This window comes from Charadrius vociferus, unplaced genomic scaffold, assembly GCF_000708025.1.
Source record: "Charadrius vociferus isolate BGI_N301 unplaced genomic scaffold, ASM70802v2 scaffold321, whole genome shotgun sequence".
NCBI classification, from domain to species: Eukaryota; Metazoa; Chordata; class Aves; order Charadriiformes; family Charadriidae; genus Charadrius; species Charadrius vociferus.
In genome coordinates this window covers 2,804,749-2,821,687 of record NW_009646934.1, presented here as the reverse complement: position 1 = coordinate 2,821,687, position 16,939 = coordinate 2,804,749, and the positions used below count along the sequence as shown (strand labels likewise).

Here is a 16,939-nt window from a genome sequence, read left to right as displayed (position 1 = left end):
GGGTGTGTGCTCGGCCGGGAGCTCCCGGCTGCTCGCCCTTCCGCCGGGTACCGAGCTGGCAGCATGGAAGTCAGTTTGCGGAGTTGGCGTGCTTCTTGGACGTCCCTGGAGACAAAACTGGGATGAAATTCTTGCTCTGTGTTTGGCTACATCCTGTTTAACTTTTAATTTTTTTTTTTTTTTTTTTTTTTTTTTTCCCTGTGGAAACCAAACTTAAATCTTTCTTATTTACTGGGTTTGGAAATCAGTGGCCAGATGTGCTCCGGACGGTTATCAGTCCGGTGTTGTAGACTTGTGGCCAGGACAGGGCCAGGGAGCCCGATCCCTGCTTCTGCCACTAACTTACTGTATGACCTTGAATAAACAGCACATACTTATGTGCGTGCCAAAGTTACAGTGAGTCTGTGTTTTTTCATATGTCCTTAAGTTCACAGCCAGGTACCCAAATAAGTGGCTAGGCTTTCAAAGATACAGCTTGTTACAGATGTAAATAGCAGCAAGGAGGTTCTGTTTTGTTAGGTTGTAAAGTGCGCTGAAGTTCCTTCCCTACAGGAAAAGAATACAGAGTAATTGCCAAGTGTTATTAGTAAAATTACCTAATTGTGCTAAGAATATAGTAATACTAATGAAGCTTTTCTGAGAATTGAATGCCTCGTGTATATTTATAGTACAGTTTATGCAGTTATTTTATAGTGCAGGTTGGCTCTGTCTCTACTGCTCAGAAAGATTATCTGTGACTTCTTTAGAGAGGAATCTTCAGGGAGATAGGGCTATGCAGAAAGAGTTAACTCATTAAGCTTGTATTTGGCTGGTTTTACAGACTTGGTTTATTTAGAAATGTATTTGTGCATTTGAACACACAGTTGGATTCTTCTTCAGAATGTGCGCCTAATTTACCTTACGTTTTTTGGCAGTGGCGTGTTCTGAACTAGCTCTGTGCAGTTCTTTAAGTACAGGTGTAACAGGTGCTTTGATTTGGCAATGAGGTTCACAATACGTCCGACTGAAAATTTCCAAGATACAAGTCTCTTAAATATAGCAGCATATAGTACAAGGCACGCATCAGAGATTGTGAGCATCTTTATATTATATTTTTATTGGAATTGTGAGGAATGGAAGTGAGAAATTTGTTTTAAAAATTGGTAAAACTTGTCAGTTATACTGTTAGTACTGTTTTGTATACATGTGTTTTACATATACTAGTCTGAAACCACAAGTTAGTCTAGACTATGTAATACTTGTTAGGTGATAACAGCAGACTGCCAGTTTCAGACTCTGAAACGCCATGTTGTATACCATGTACATTTTGTTGTAAGCCTCTTCCAAAACACAGCCTTTTTCATCCCCACTGGTCTAGAGATTTGGTTTAAGGTTGTTCTAATCCTCGTATCCACGGTGCAAACATAAATTTTTAATGGCCAATAATTTTCAGAATATGTTCATCATGTTATTTTGTGCAGTATAACCTAAAAGACTTATATAGGAGGAAAAATCACGAAGTGCTGTGCTGTTTTCTTCATCCTAGTCAGCCAATATTGTTTAGGCTGTTGTTTTGAAAACTGTAAGCAGAATTGGAAAGGCAAATGGTTGACCTAGATTCAAGCAAAATTAACCAAATCTCTGCACTTGAACCTATGGATTTTCATCAAAACAACTCTAGAACACTAGGAAATGTATCGGGCGCTTATAAATACTGAGCATCTTTACTAACTGGCAGTTCATAATCTTCTGTTTTCAGTCATATAAAATTAATTAAATGAGTTTCTATATTTGCAAAGCTAACGTGTTTTGCCACCGTGTTTCAAATTAAAGCTGACGTGGTCAGATACAAAATATGTAGCACTATTTTCAGTAGTTATCTAACAACTTTACTTGCCTATCAGAAAAGTACTTTTTTTTTCCCTGTGGAAATAGGAGAGCTTTTGAAGTTCTTTTGATTCTGTCAGGATGAAACTTACTGTGTAGTTTATGCAGGAGGACACCTAGCAGTGTAAATTACGGTTTTAGCTCATATGAGTATCTTTGAAAACACAGCCATATGCTGCTACAAAACCTGTGTCTTGCTGCTCTCCAGCTAATATCACTGGGGAAAAATTTACAACTGTTCTCCCCAAGGAAAGCAAAAGTCTTCCTCCCCAGGATAAATTTCTTTGATTTTCATAATTTTCTAATAACTGCTCTTTAACTTACCATGATGAAGAGAAGCTTTTGTTCCTGGATGTTAGAAGGCCTTTTGTTACTATACCAAAAATAGACTTGGATAAGTTGAATGTACTTTGACTAGATCATCAGTTCATTTTCTGCACAAAAACAATCAGTCGTACAATTTTATCTCTTCTCCCATATTCAGAATTATGTACAATTAAATAGACAAGTGTGAATGCAGCGATACCAGCAAAACGAATTCTGTCAGTTGGTGACATAGAATTTTTTGCTTGAATTGAGGCCTGTCAGAAATATACAATGCCAGATAATACTTGAATCTGAACGTTTTGGTTTTTAAGAAGTGTCTCGAAAACAAATAAAGCCGTAATAGCCTTTCAAGGCTTTCAAAGGAACAGGACATTGACAGGTGAAGATTTTTAGAGAGGGGGAACCCTGAGACAGGTTACCAACTTTTAATTTTAAATGGTGACATTAAAGATTCTCAAAACCAAGCAATCCAACTGTGATATCAGAAGTCTGAACTTTGCAGGTAAATGGAGTCACTTATTTGATTGTAGAGAGTTGAATATTGAAGCAGAGGCGATCTTCTTGGATTAAGAAAACTGTTACTTTAGAAGGGTTGGTGATTTGTTTGCTTATTTTCGCTTTGTTGGGGGTACGGCTCATTTAAATCAAGGAGATTTTGCTCTTGCACTTTCAAAGTAGTCAAACTAGTTTGTGGAGAATTTGTCCGTTGATGACAGAGCCATGCCTTCTTGTCCAGCTCTTATCCTTGGTAGTTTAGGGCTGAAGCGCAATCATCGTATCGAGAATACTATAAAAATAGTTAATTTCTAAGTTCCTTTCTGTGTGCTTTCTTTGTTTCTATTTATTAAGTTGCATTAATGTATTTCTAGTTTGTTTTGAATTTTTGTTTGTTTGCTAACGTGTTCTATATTAAGGTTAAAACCTGCTAATTCTTTTGTGTAAGACAGAGCAGGATGGATTCCCTTCTGGATGAAATGCAGAAATGTAAAATGGATCCTAAGATTTTACAATAAAAAAAAAATATGAGAGAATTGCTGTTATCCACACTTAGTATGTTTAAACAACAGATAAAAAGCCTTTGACATGGTCAGTTGGCAAATGTTTTTAAAATACTTCCCATTTTAAGATGGGATGCAACTATTGAGTGTAACAAAGTCAAATTACCTAATCTCTGTTTTTAATGTTTTTGCAGCCAGAGTTGGGAAGACATCACTAATTATGTCTCTTGTCAGTGAAGAGTTTCCAGAAGAGGTAGAGCATCCTTATTTATTTTCTATGTTTTATTTCTATGCTGTTGTATTTTATTTTTTTTTTTTTTCAAAAACCAAGTTAATAAGCACTACTTTAGAATAATGTTTCCTATTTATTAAAAAAAAATAAGTCTAAAACTGCAATGATGGCTTCTGGAAGAGTGGTGCAGGTTAGTTAAAATATATATCTTGCCTGAAGATTAGGAATTTAAATGTTGCCAAATTTCCTTTCTTGTTTTTCACATGGTTAATTAAACTCATTTTTTTATATATGAGGAATGTTAGGGATTTTTTAAGCACTTGAAACTGGTTACAACTGGCAGCATATTTCAACTTTAGAGATGTGTACATGGGAAGGTGCTGAAAGAGGCAGGACCCTCATTTTTTTTGGAGCGTTGTACTTAAAGAGCAAGTAGCTTGAAGAATAAATGAGAATGAGGAATTAAAAGGTCATACTGCATAATTTATACTTAGGCATTTTTTGTAACTAAGCAAGACATTGCCTTTATTGCTATTTTTGCAGACTGTTTTCCTGACTCTTTTGAAGTCAAAAAAGCCAAAAACTCTTACTTTCTTCAAGAATAAAAGTAGTTACTCCTATGTTTTAGTCTTTTAAAAAAGCAGCACAAAGTTCTCTTTATACCATAAAAAGAACTGCAGCTGCTGCAAATAGTTAAGCTTTTTACATATAAGCATGAATGTTTATTTCTTCTGATCACAAGTCTTAAAATAGACATCATGTGCTGCTCTTTGAATCTACGCTGCACTGTGTTTAATGCAAATCAGTAGGTTACCACAGTTCATGAGTCAAGATTAGATTGTTAACATAATTGAATTTCGTTCCCAACCTCACAGGTAAAAAGGAGCTCCAGTTTCTTTCTGTTTGTTCTTAAACTGCTCAGGGTCCCATTCCTTTGACAGGTTGTTTGTTGATATATTTAGTGAATTGTAGGTCTCTGTCCACTTCTCAACCTCTTCCTGATGTGTAATCTAGAATATTTCTCTAAATTGGTGTTGAGAGAAAAAGCATCATTTATATGTAACACAGAACCTGCCTGAAATTACAGAAATAACTTCAAAAAAAATACTGCATCCTGTATAAACTGCTGAAAGAGATGTGTACAATCCTGCATGCCAGGCATGCAGGTCAGAGCTGTGTGGGGGCATGTAACAGACATTTCCGAATTTGAAATAGCGTTTAATATAGTGGGTGTCATCAGGAATCATTCTTGATGAAGATGTAAGTAGAGCCTGAAGGTTTACAAAGAGCCATTCTTCCGGTAATTGGCTTTTCTTTTTTCCTTTTCTTTTATTAAAAGAAAACAAAAGCATCATGAAAGTTCAGTGTCAGCAGGTAAAAGGCAATAAATAGCTGTGCAGGAAGTTTTCATTAAAATGAGGTTTAAGTTGATTCTTCCTGAATATGAATTAGTGTTCTCTGGAAAAAATCACCAGCAATCATAGCTGCTTTACAGCATTTTGCAAAACACACTTTTTATTAGTATCATGTTTTGCTTTACAGGCTTTTCTGTACTTAATGTTTAGCACTCTGTCAGAAGCAAGGAAGTTGTCAGGTTATGATTATGTAAAAATTGAGACTTGTATTTTGTCTGTCATGTTTGTTTGCAGTATCTTGAATATTTTGGTTTTTGTTTAACAACTCATGCACTGTTTGAAGGGGTAGTTCTTGTCCTTATTTCAGTGGGAGTAGAATCAAGATATCTTGGGCAAAAATTAAAATGTTTAAACATAGATTAAACAGTATTTAGTTTGTCAATAATGGCATGCTAATTCTGCTGTTACTCTTCTGCTAAAGAATGTGTAGCCCTTTGAAGTAGTTGGTTGAGTTTGATAACCCCTCACATTTTAGAACTTTTATTTATATGGCATTTTTGTTTAAAGTAAATTACAATTCGGGTTTTGTTTATAGTTTTCACTATTATAATAGTTCTCTATAGGTGGTTGAGTATAGTGGGCTTGAGTTCTATAGAAGCATTCATTGAATCCATTAACAACATTGCTTTCTTGCAAAGTGTGCAGGAAGTTCCTTATTCCATCAGTAGGCCAATAAAGATGAAAAAGTAGCAGTGACTTTCAGTACATTGCAAAAAAAACCTCATCAAAATGCTTGAAGTAGTAATAAGCTCTTCTATTTAAAGCTGACTAATTGATAGGTGTGTTATAGTATATGACTTTTTTTGACCATCTGGATTTTCTGGATTATCTTTAAAGTCTTTTTCTCGCTGTTTCTTTACCACCCAAGGTTCCACCACGAGCTGAAGAAATCACCATTCCAGCTGATGTCACCCCTGAAAGAGTGCCAACCCACATAGTGGATTATTCAGGTAAGAACTACACAATACTGTTACTGTTCGACTGATTTGGTGTGGAATTGTTTATCTAACTCAATAGCCCCTTTAACGGTCATACTGGTATGGGACCAAAGCTGCATGTAGGAAAAGACTAGATTAAAGTAGAAAATCATGGGATAAAACTAAATCAGATGGTGATGGCTGGTCCTACTAATTCAAAGCCTAACGCTAACTACCATTGGTACCTCCATGAAAGACAGTCATAGCAACGTTCCAGTGAAGTTCGTATTCTTTTTGTGACGGACATATTTACAGATTCAGACAAAGGTGGGTAATTTCATGGAATTCAAAACTATTTTTTCTTTCAGTGAAGATTTCGCTAAGATGCAGGAGACTTTACATACCTTATCTCTTTCTTTTATACCTACCTCTTTCTAAATTTCTGAATTTGGACACCTGATCTTTTTGTGTCGGTTTCATATTTTGTATTTTTCCTTTTTGATATAGCCTACTCTCCTTGACTTTACTGAGTCGATAAATAGCCTCAGTGTCAAGGTTCATATGCTATCATAAATATACGCAACTGTTGCACAGCTAGAAAAATCCTTCCACCATTTATAGTGACAGCCAAGAATTAGTCCATGTTAGCAGATTCCTTCCTGTCTTCTCTCTCCCACCACTGCTGAGGAAATCTATTTGTTGTGTTTACCTATTGGGATCAAAGAAATAATGCGTATTTTTTTCATTGGACTTGAACTTAGATTTATGTGGAGTGAATTTTTCTTTCTATTGGATGGAAAGTTTCATAGATTTGGTTAACAGAAGCTTGGTCTCACTAAAAAAAAAAATCATCGACACGGCAATAAAATTAATGTATGCCATATTCTGTTGTAAAAGTTTACATTATAGAACTATGTTGCTACTTCTTATCCCAGGAAGGGGGCTGTTGATAAATATAGGGGGATGCAAACTGTACTCATTCCGGAGAGAACCTGCCTACAAATGTAATTATTCCTCTTTAAAATAGCTGCTAAAAATTTGAGTGCAACAGACTGTTTCTGTTTTGCAAGTTAATGGATCAATTTCATTATTGTTACAGCAGAGACACTCTTTAGTGTGTTTTATAAAAAGACATTTAAATAACAAGAGCTTTCACAAGGCTGTCTTACGAGTATTGTGAAATATCCCAGTTCAGTTTCTTTAAGTTTTTCAGTTTTGTTCTCAAAAAGGTTTAGTGTTAATGAATGGTTTATTCTATTGAATGCAGAAGCTGAGCAAAGTGATGAGCAGCTTTACCATGAAATATCACAGGTAAGTGTATTTTTAATGTTTACTAGAAAATAGTTTCTGCTTTGGGAGAAATCTTTCCTTTTAAGTTCTCTGCATTAGATGGGCTTCAGTTTGAATTGAATTTAAAAAAAAAAAAAAAACAACTCTCTTGTTTTTTTCTTGCTTGACACTTCATTTTGGTTTGTTTTGTGCCCTGTGCTGTAGTAAACCTTCCTCTATTTAAGAAAAGTAGGTACTGCCACTGTGTTGATGAATTCAGCGTAAGCTTTGGCCATCCAAGTGGAAGGACAGAACCTAAATATCTTTTAATCATTCGGCCAAGGGATTGACATTTTTTGTAAAGAAATAATCCTACCCAGGAAAGATCCGTTTTGCTTCTTTCTGTCATGTTGTACTATTGCATTTATGAATACCACAGGATTCTTGGTAATTTTATAATTCCTTCTGTTTCCTATTTTCACATTTTTCTAAGCATCTTTGTACATTTTCTGTACATTCGGTCATGGTGTTGTGTTCCATTTCTGACATTTAGTTTAGTGGAGGCTGCAAATTAAGGTTCTTCAGTTTAGATTTCTTGATAGCATAGGTCTCTGCAGGCATAAGCTGTGAATTTCACAATGCAAGACAGGCTTTTTGGCACTTCCCAACATAAAAATTATTTGATTTAAGCTCTTGTTCAGGCTGCAAATAGCTTAAATAAGTCAGGGACAGTTTTTGACTCATGGTAGAACTGTTCCTACTCTGAAGTTATGTTCTTAATTGTCTCTCTTTCTCTAGAGACTCTAAACAGTGGAATTCCATGCCTTTCCTTTCTTTTCATTTTAGGCAAACGTGATTTGTATAGTATATGCTGTTAACAACAAGAATTCCATTGATAAGGTATGGTAACACATTTTATCCAGTTACTGCTTGAGACATAGTATGTGCACTGTTATTTGTTGGCAAGCTGAAAACTGTATGACACATGTAAAATGCAATAGACGGCGTTGGAGATCAAGCTGTTAAGAGAACGTATAGATGTATTATTGCGTCTGGTCCTTTTGAACATCTGAGTTTTCGGTCATTTCAGTCATCTGAGAAAGTTGCCCATTAATCAACTCCAGTTTTTGGTTGCTCCTTTGTGGGTAAACATGTGCCTTCTTGGTAAAGAAGGAGTAGCAGTTGTAGTCAAACTTGTGCACAGTTCAGTCCTATTAAATTTGAAAATGTATTTTTCATGTTTGTTTTTAATCCCACTTTAGGTAACAAGTCGATGGATTCCTCTCATCAATGAAAGGACAGACAAAGATAGCAGGTGCATAAGTAAAGATGAGAAGTGTGAATTAGGCTGCACATCGATGGGTGTCAATGGACAGTGTTGAGGATGTTAATTGTTTAAGAAAATCAAATTCTAAAGTTAAAGTTTATATAAGAAGTCCAAGCAACAAGAGATTTAAAGTATGTAGGTCTGTTACATATACCAGCAATGTTATTTATTTTGAATTTCATGAGCTGCTATTACCAGGTGTGTTTATATTTGTTATGGTATAACTAGTTTTGGCTACATGATCTGTATAGCTTTTCTACTGCTGCTGGTTTTGTATAATAACAATATGATTAGTTACTGTTGTGTTTAACTGTGTTTTTTGCAGTATCAACAAGAAGTACATTTCTGTCTGTATATCAAAACAGTGTCCTTAGAACTGCTATCATTTAGTTTTGCCTGTTGGCTGCCAGTGATAATTACATCATGAAAATAATATAACGGCGTCAGGTGGGAGGTAGAATGCTAATTAAGATAGATCTCTTTATCCCTCTGTCTTTAAAGCTCTTCACCTTTTTCTTTTGTTTTCAGACTGCCTCTTATATTAGTTGGAAACAAGTCTGATCTAGTGGAGTATAGCAGTATGGAAACTATCCTTCCCATTATGAATCAATATACAGAGATAGAAACATGTGTAGAGGTATGCAAGACTTTCTGAAGTTAGAATGAGTAACAAAAAATCCATTCTTGCCACACGTGTATGGCAGCTTTTTAATAGAAGAGGTGATTTGTTTTGTTGAAAATAAAATATTCAAATATAAATCATTATCATAGTGAGTTTATGTTATTTTTCTTTAGAAAAGATTGCACTATTGCGTAGTCAAATGTTACTGACAAATTCTTCTAATATTTAGAGCCTACTCACATCTTTGCCTTTAGCAAGTGTTTTAATATTAAGCCAGACAGATGCCTGCAAAGTATTAAAAATCTAATTAATACGTGTGGATGTGCCTCTCTCTGTTCTTCTGCTTTTTTCTGTTGATACAACTTGTTGATTTCTCTGTTCTTGGTATGACAGCAAATTGTAGTGAGACCTCCTTTATTTAATTACTGAAGAGGTACATGGGCTAGATATCTTTTTTTCCAAAACAGCACTGTACCCACAAGAGGGGGCTAAACCTTTAAAAGTTTGGTGCTTGCTTAAATTTCAGAAGAAATCACCAAATAGTCAAGAAATTAACTAATCAATATAAGGATTTCTCTTTCAGTGCTCAGCCAAAAACTTGAAGAATATATCTGAGCTATTTTATTATGCACAGAAGGCTGTTCTGCATCCTACAGGTCCTCTTTATTGTCCAGAGGAGAAAGAGGTATTTATATATAGATTCTGAGAACAAATATTTTGAGGGGGGAAATTAATCGCTTTCCTGTTCTTTCCTTTTCAGTGCATTTTGCATTTCTTAGTGTGTTTCTACCCCCAAATGTCAAGCATTATATTTCAGAACCATGGTGATTGTTTTGTGTTGTATTAATCTGATCTGTCTTTCCTTTTCATTCAAAACAATGAAGACAGTTTTTTGTTGCCCATGTGAACTGCTAAGTAAAATGAGAAGCTTTGATAATGGCTTTAAGCCAAGCGTAATGCGAACAAAATCACATGTTGAGTTCAGTTCTACTTTAGATATACATTTCACAGTAACTCCATTTATTTCAGGGGAAATACTCCAGACTTGGCCTGATTTAAGGGAAAGAAATTTTCTGAGCATCTAGTGAGACTTTGGCAAAAGGAATAAGGAACAAGTGATGCGGCTGGTTTTTAAGTATCACAGGTAGTTAGCTGAGCATATTATGAAGGAGCATGTTTTGTTTTTTTAAAAATAATAATTTCATGGGCAAATACAAATAAAATCTCTAAACATAACCCCTGTGTAGTGTTGGGCAGTAAGAAATTTGATTCAGTCATAACTACTTTGTTAAGTAGAGAATCGGAGAATAACCCTGTTTTGATTTCTTCCATCAGAATCATCTTTATGAGTTAGTAATGTTGTAATAAAATTGTTGTGCTGAAATCTTTTTGGTTTTCCAAAACCAATCTCTATGCAATCTGTGTGACCTCTATGAAGAGAAGAGTCCATCATCACTGTAGTTGTTGGGAGAGAATTACCACTGTCTGTTTTCCTTCACTTGGAAGGTATCCTAGCAATTCTCTTGTCGTAGAGATAGTCCATATGATCAATGCTTTGCCTGGTAGATGAATGAGCCCTGTGAAGATTTTCAGTATTTGATGTTTGAAGCCTTCTGAAGCCATAGTTGAAATGGTGAATAGAGATAGTGTGCTTGTTTAGAAGGAGTTATCTGTAGTTCTGAAGCTGTTTGTTTTTGCAAGGCACTAGGATTGCAAGACTTTTTTTTTTTTCCCCACCAAAAAATGTTTGGGGGAAAAAAAAATCAGCTTGGATTTGTTTGGTTTTTTTTTTTAAAAGCTTTCTGTAGCAATAACACTGAGTTTAGAGTACTGAATTTTTATTTGTTTTTTAAATAACTAAGTAGTGCCACCTTCAGCTTGTGAAGAACTTGAGGTTCTTCCAATAATTGAATAGAAAGACAAATAATGTGGAATAATTGCTTTAAAGTTATGGATATAAATTTGCTAGATTAGGATTTTGTTTCCTCTTGCTTTTTATTTATTTTTTTGTGTGTGTATGAATGTCTCCATTCTAAAAATGTAAAATGAAGCGTAGTATTTGTTTTAACGTGATTAATCTGCCTGATGTCATTCAGTGTAATCTTTTTATATTCAAGCCTAGGAAGATACTGAACTTTCTTTTATTCCTTAGATGAAACCTGCCTGTATTAAAGCACTCACTCGCATTTTTAGAATTTCTGATCAGGATAATGATGGTACTCTCAATGATGCAGAGCTCAATTTCTTTCAGGTAACTCTTGCTTATCTTTTCAGCATGCTTAATAGTTGGCCTATACAATTCTAGAAAAACTAGTGGTTGTTTTTGAAGGAACAGTAGTAAGGTGAATTGTAAGGGAATCGAGTCTAAATATTAAAAGTCTCAAGTGCAGCATAAAAGAGCGGATCTGTAAAAACAGAAATAGTCTTAATTTTATGTCTAACCGTTGTTCAAGTTTGGTTCAAGAGCAAAATAAAAAATTACCAATTTAAATGTACAACCCCCCATGCTTGTATTTAAAAAGAAAATGGAGTTAGTACACCTTTATTTCCACTAAGAAATTGGATTGTGCTGTACTAGCTTATCAGAATGTTTAAGGCTGTATTTCATACAGAACGTGCTGTTTGTCCAGCTTAGTAGCCAGTGGTCCTAACATGCTCTTTTGGTTTTTTTGTTAGAGAATTTGTTTTAATACACCACTGGCACCTCAGGCTTTGGAAGATGTAAAGAATGTAGTCAGGAAAAACCTAAGTGATGGAGTTGCAGATAATGGGTTGACATTAAAAGGTAAGCCTTATTTAATTCTTAAAAGATGTGTCTTTATACAGTTGATAATTATTCTTACGTAAAAACCTAGTCTTTTGGAATATGACCTCTATCTTGATTATTTTAGACTACAAGAGCTGGGTGAAGTGGCAGTATCATATCAAAGGATGATTAAACTGGGGAATAACGGGGTGAATAAAATAAGGTCTGTCTGTCTTGTTGCAGAGCTTGGAATCCAAATAAGTATACTGATTCAAAAGAGATTGTCTCCTAGATTGATCTGTTATCTTGTCTCTAGGCTCACTGGCTGCAACACTTGTCAGCAAGGTGTGGTGTCTGTCAACGTTCTAACAGCTATGTTGTACAGATTTGCCCAGAGCATATGGCAGAAGTGAAAGGAGAGAAACGTTTTCTTCCTGAGCATCAATGTAACTGCTTTGCTTGTGGAGAAAAGCACAATTTTGTGAGAAATTGTAAAGAGTGGGAATCTTAAGGCATAGCCTTACTAAACAGTGAAATCTCAGTGTTCATTAAGCCCTGGAAAGTGCTAAACAAAAATCCTACCCAGTTATTTTGGTACAGGAAGACTAAAGGCAGTGTTCCATGAGACTACTCTCCAGGCTTCTTGCTAAGGCATGCTATTTTAAGTTGTTGAAAATATTGGAGTCTTTATTTTCATACAGCTAAGCTCTTCTAAAGTGCTAGTACTGAAAGAGGTGAACAACAGGAAAACAAGTGGGCTGTTTCAAGGAAGCAGTTCTTTGAAGGACAAATAACATAATTTCTGAACCTTCAGTCTTTGTAGATAATGCTGTGATGTCACCCAGGAGGTTTGAAATCTGAATGTATATTTCAAGTTTTTTTATTTTAAGTCTGATACTGATTCTGTTAAAAATACATACAGCAGATAAGACCTTAATATTTCATCATTTGATTTTTAGGTTTTCTTTTTCTACACACACTTTTCATTCAGCGAGGAAGGCATGAAACCACTTGGACTGTTTTGCGTCGCTTTGGATATGATGATGACTTAGAGCTTACGCCAGAGTACTTGTTTCCTCCGTATGTATTGCTTATTTTAACTTTCTTTATCTTACGTGCATTTGATTTATGCTGTCTCCTGCTTTGGCAGAAGGAAAAGGTTATTGTAGTGTGTTTATTTAACACGTTGTTACATCAAGTATCTCCCTTACTTATGACCTAGCAGCCAAAATCTTCACATGACTGAAAACTACAAAGCAAGAATTCAGTCTCTTGTGCTATCTCTCTTTATAATAAAGATGTCAAAAGAGACTCCTAATACAAAACTGGAACATAAATCTGAGCAGTTGCTTATTGTATGTGGCAACAAATTAGAAAAGGCTTATCAGTATTTTCATAGCACTTGAGATCCTTTGAAAATCCCCAAATTAAAAAGTTAAGAGATTGACCAACTCTGTGGCTTCTTTTCTAAAATGTAACTACACGATTTTCTGTTTTAAAAAAAAAACAAAAACAATCACAAAAAGCAAACAACTGAACCAAACAAAAACCTGATTACTATATATCTCTATATCTATGTATCATGCAATATAAAGACACTCACTCATAGTTGTAGCATTCCTGTATGTGCTTTGATCTCTTTAAAGATAAATTATTAAAGCTAAATGCAAAGGTCAAATACCCAATGTAATTTAAAAAGTCTATATTTTGAGTTTTAACATTCTGTATTTCATAAAGATACTTAACACTTCTATTTGCTTTTGTTTTCAATAAACAGGCTAAAAATTCCTCCAGACTGCACAACAGAATTAAATCATCATGCATACTTGTTTCTTCAAAGTATTTTTGATAAACATGATTTGGTAAGCTTTTAATTTGAGAGAGAGAGTGTGTGTGTTCTTATGTTTAAGAGCCTTAGTTTGCTAGCAAAAACTGTGGTTTTGTCATTACGTTATTTCATTCAGAAACTGGCTCTGGCTTCAGCTATGCAGTCAAAACGAGCCTGCTGTTTATATAGCTGTCTACAAGTAGAGTTGGCAGTTGTAGTTGTACTACCAATTTTTTGAACCAGCTCATATATTTAGTCTTATTTAAAAACAAGAAAAGAACAATGTAAAAAGAAGGCTCTCAGTTTCTTGAATCTTGTGAGTGTGCATCAAGAAAATATCAGTTTAGAATAAATGCAAATTAAGTGATTTATGTCTGATATCATATGCTTGTTTTCAGGATAGAGATTGTGCTTTGTCTCCTGATGAATTGAAAGATTTGTTCAAAGTCTTCCCTTACATGCCATGGGGGCCTGATGTAAACAACACTGTTTGTACCAATGAAAGGGGGTGGATCACATACCAAGGGTTTCTCTCTCAGTGGACGTAAGCGTGATACATTATGTTTTAGTAGCTGAGAACTTTGGGTATGATAATATGTTTGTAGATTGCTCTTAAAAATCTAGTAGAAAGAGTGGAAATTTAATATCTGAAAATTGACCCAAGCAGTCATGTTTTTATAGCCACGTAGTGGCCTAATCTTCAGTCAGTTGTTATAACCTGTTCAGGATTTGACTGATATTTCGTGCTAACTATGAAGAAGTGTCTCTTCAAAATGTGGAAATCTCCCTGAAACTTGTTGAAATATTTTTCTGTTGTTCTGCTCTTTGGAGACAGTATGAATAATGGTGTCCAACAATGAGATTTTTTTTCCTATTGAAAAATATGGAAAATGAAGAAAACTTTATTTGCAGTGGAGGAAAAAACATGGTGTAGGTTGATAAGCCTCAGCAAGTACTGCCTTCGTAGTGTTTTGCTGACTATTAGGACTGGTCAAGTTGCCACCATTTACCTTCAGAGTGCTTTTGTCCTTCAGTACTACATAGTGTCAGTAATACTTCTATTGTGTCAATCTGGAGATAGAAGGAAAAAATTATTTCAGTACTGTAAAGAATTGGTATCACAGATGCTAATAATTTAGAAACTTCTTTTTGTCCCCTCTGCTAGACTAACCACATACTTAGATGTACAGCGTTGTCTGGAGTACCTCGGTTATTTAGGTTACTCGATACTTGCAGAACAAGAATCTCAAGCATCAGCAATTACAGGTAATTAAAAAAAAAGAATTTGGTACAACTTATGAATTTAAATTTAGAAATCTTCTCAAGAGTAAATTGTTTAAAGAAATTATCTGTCTCTTTTTCATTTATTCTTTTTTACTTTCTGCTCAAGTCTGCTTTAGTATTTGTTTGTTTTGTGTAAATTTTAATGTAAGAGGACAATTATTTCATGTTTTTACATAAATACGTGCATGTACATCTTGTGAAAAATATTTGTGTTTTTTTTCAAAAGTAACAAGAGATAAAAAGATAGACCTCCAGAAAAAACAGACTCAGAGAAATGTTTTCCGATGCAATGTTGTTGGAATGAAAGGCTGTGGGAAAAGTGGAGTTCTTCAGGCTCTTCTTGGAAGAAATTTAATGGTAAGAAACCTTTTGCTTATATTCCCCTGTATCTGCTTTTGAGTGAAGGTTAAACAGAAAAAACAATTGATCTTAGAGCTTCACTGATTATTACTGAGTTTGGAGAGTTCTATGAGGGGAATATAGAATTATTGGGGAGGGTTTGGTTTGGTTTGTTTTTTTTAGCAAATAGACAAATGACTATTGCATGCAATAACTACTTGTACGTCATGGATTATAGCTATGCATTTACTTGCAAAATAAACCACAGATTATTGTAACTTTCATTAATAAATGGAGTAGAACAGCTGTTCAGGTCTAACTTAAAGGGGCAAGTTGCTGTGGTCTAACATGAAATTCTGTATTTTCAGAGACAGAGGCAAATACGTGCAGAACACAAATCGTACTATGCCATTAATACAGTCTATGTATATGGACAGGAAAAATACTTGCTGGTAAGGTTGCCTCATTATTGTTTGCGTATGACTGGTTAATCATAAAATTCAGTGAATTATTCAGAGCCTTCTGCAAACAAATTTCTGGTTTAATTACCTCTTCATAAACATGGATTTTGCCCCACCCACTTCTTTTCTGGCTGAAATAAATTTTGGTTTTACACGTTGCTAATACTTTAAACTGAATATGTCAAGGACCCGTTCTTTTTGAAAACTTGACCTAAATTGTGGAGAACACAGTCCATTACGTTTATGTTGCAGGGCATCAAATTATAACATAATGATAAATTATGAGCAAGCAGTCTACCTATTCAATAAAGACTAATCTGTCACATAAGGTGATTAGGATAGCTAAAGTTAATCTTCAGTGGGTGAAATACTTTCTTTAAAGCTCATTCCACTGTAGTTTTTCTTTATGATAATATGATATCTTTCTTTGTTTTCCAAGGTCTAGTCCTCTGCTCTGTGGTTTTCCTCTGTAGGATGAATGCCAGTTTCTATGGGAATCTAAGACTTTGTGTTAATGTAAATGTAACTTTTTATGCTGAAGTTGTGATTGCCTGCAGATGTGATCTTAACAGCTCGCATATGTTGGCTGTATGCTAAATTCCTACTATTTCTTTTTCATTAATTCTGTCTATTGTCAGTCCATTAGTTCTACGGATACAGAAAAATGAGCCATAAAAATTACAAGGAAATAAAAATATAAAATTCCTTTAACATAATGACAAAGCTTTTCTCCCTCTCCAACCATCTTTCTTCCAGCTACATGATGTCAGTGACTCTGATTTTTTAACTGACTCTGAGACCATATGCGACGCTGTCTGCCTGGTATATGATGTCAGTAACCCCAAGTCCTTTGAGTACTGTGCCAGGATTTTTAAGGTTTGTATAGTTTATATATACAAACCTTTACATTTATGTATCTTTTCAATGACGAAATATTCAGTGTCAGTTACTGGCCCTATACACAAGTCCTAGTGTTTAAAAGACATTTCACTTATATATAACCAGGGAAAAAAATATATAGCTGATGCACTAAAAATGCAGTTTTGTTCTTCATACAAAGCTAATGTCTACTTGTCTGTATAACATATTCTGCTTCTAGAAATGCCTAACTTCAGTGCAATGAATGTAACTTAATGCTGCTGCAAACAATTCAACTCAGGCTGTTCCAGGTTGAATATATCATAGACTGTTTCTTTCACTTTTTTCTTTAAATTTGCAGCAGCACTTCATGGATAGCAGAATACCATGCTTAGTGGTAGCTGCAAAGTCTGACTTGCATGAAGTTAGACAGGAATATAGTATTTCTCC

The 16,939-nt window shown here is 34.9% G+C and overlaps 1 protein-coding gene across 1 annotated transcript in view; it reads left to right on the top strand.

Annotated features, from left to right (window-relative positions):
• RHOT1 (ras homolog family member T1) overlaps positions 1-16,939 on the top strand; it is a 27,406-nt gene that overhangs the window by 419 nt on the left and 10,048 nt on the right. Inside the window, 17 exon segments of the mRNA XM_009894792.1 lie at positions 3,386-3,444; positions 5,707-5,788; positions 7,023-7,066; positions 7,871-7,924; positions 8,287-8,339; positions 8,880-8,988; positions 9,557-9,658; positions 11,126-11,224; positions 11,650-11,758; positions 12,679-12,799; positions 13,497-13,581; positions 13,946-14,091; positions 14,713-14,813; positions 15,058-15,188; positions 15,539-15,622; positions 16,388-16,507; positions 16,851-16,939. The exon segment at positions 16,851-16,939 is cut by the window's right edge and continues 19 nt beyond it. Of these exon segments, the coding sequence (XP_009893094.1) occupies positions 3,386-3,444; positions 5,707-5,788; positions 7,023-7,066; positions 7,871-7,924; positions 8,287-8,339; positions 8,880-8,988; positions 9,557-9,658; positions 11,126-11,224; positions 11,650-11,758; positions 12,679-12,799; positions 13,497-13,581; positions 13,946-14,091; positions 14,713-14,813; positions 15,058-15,188; positions 15,539-15,622; positions 16,388-16,507; positions 16,851-16,939 (1,588 nt within the window).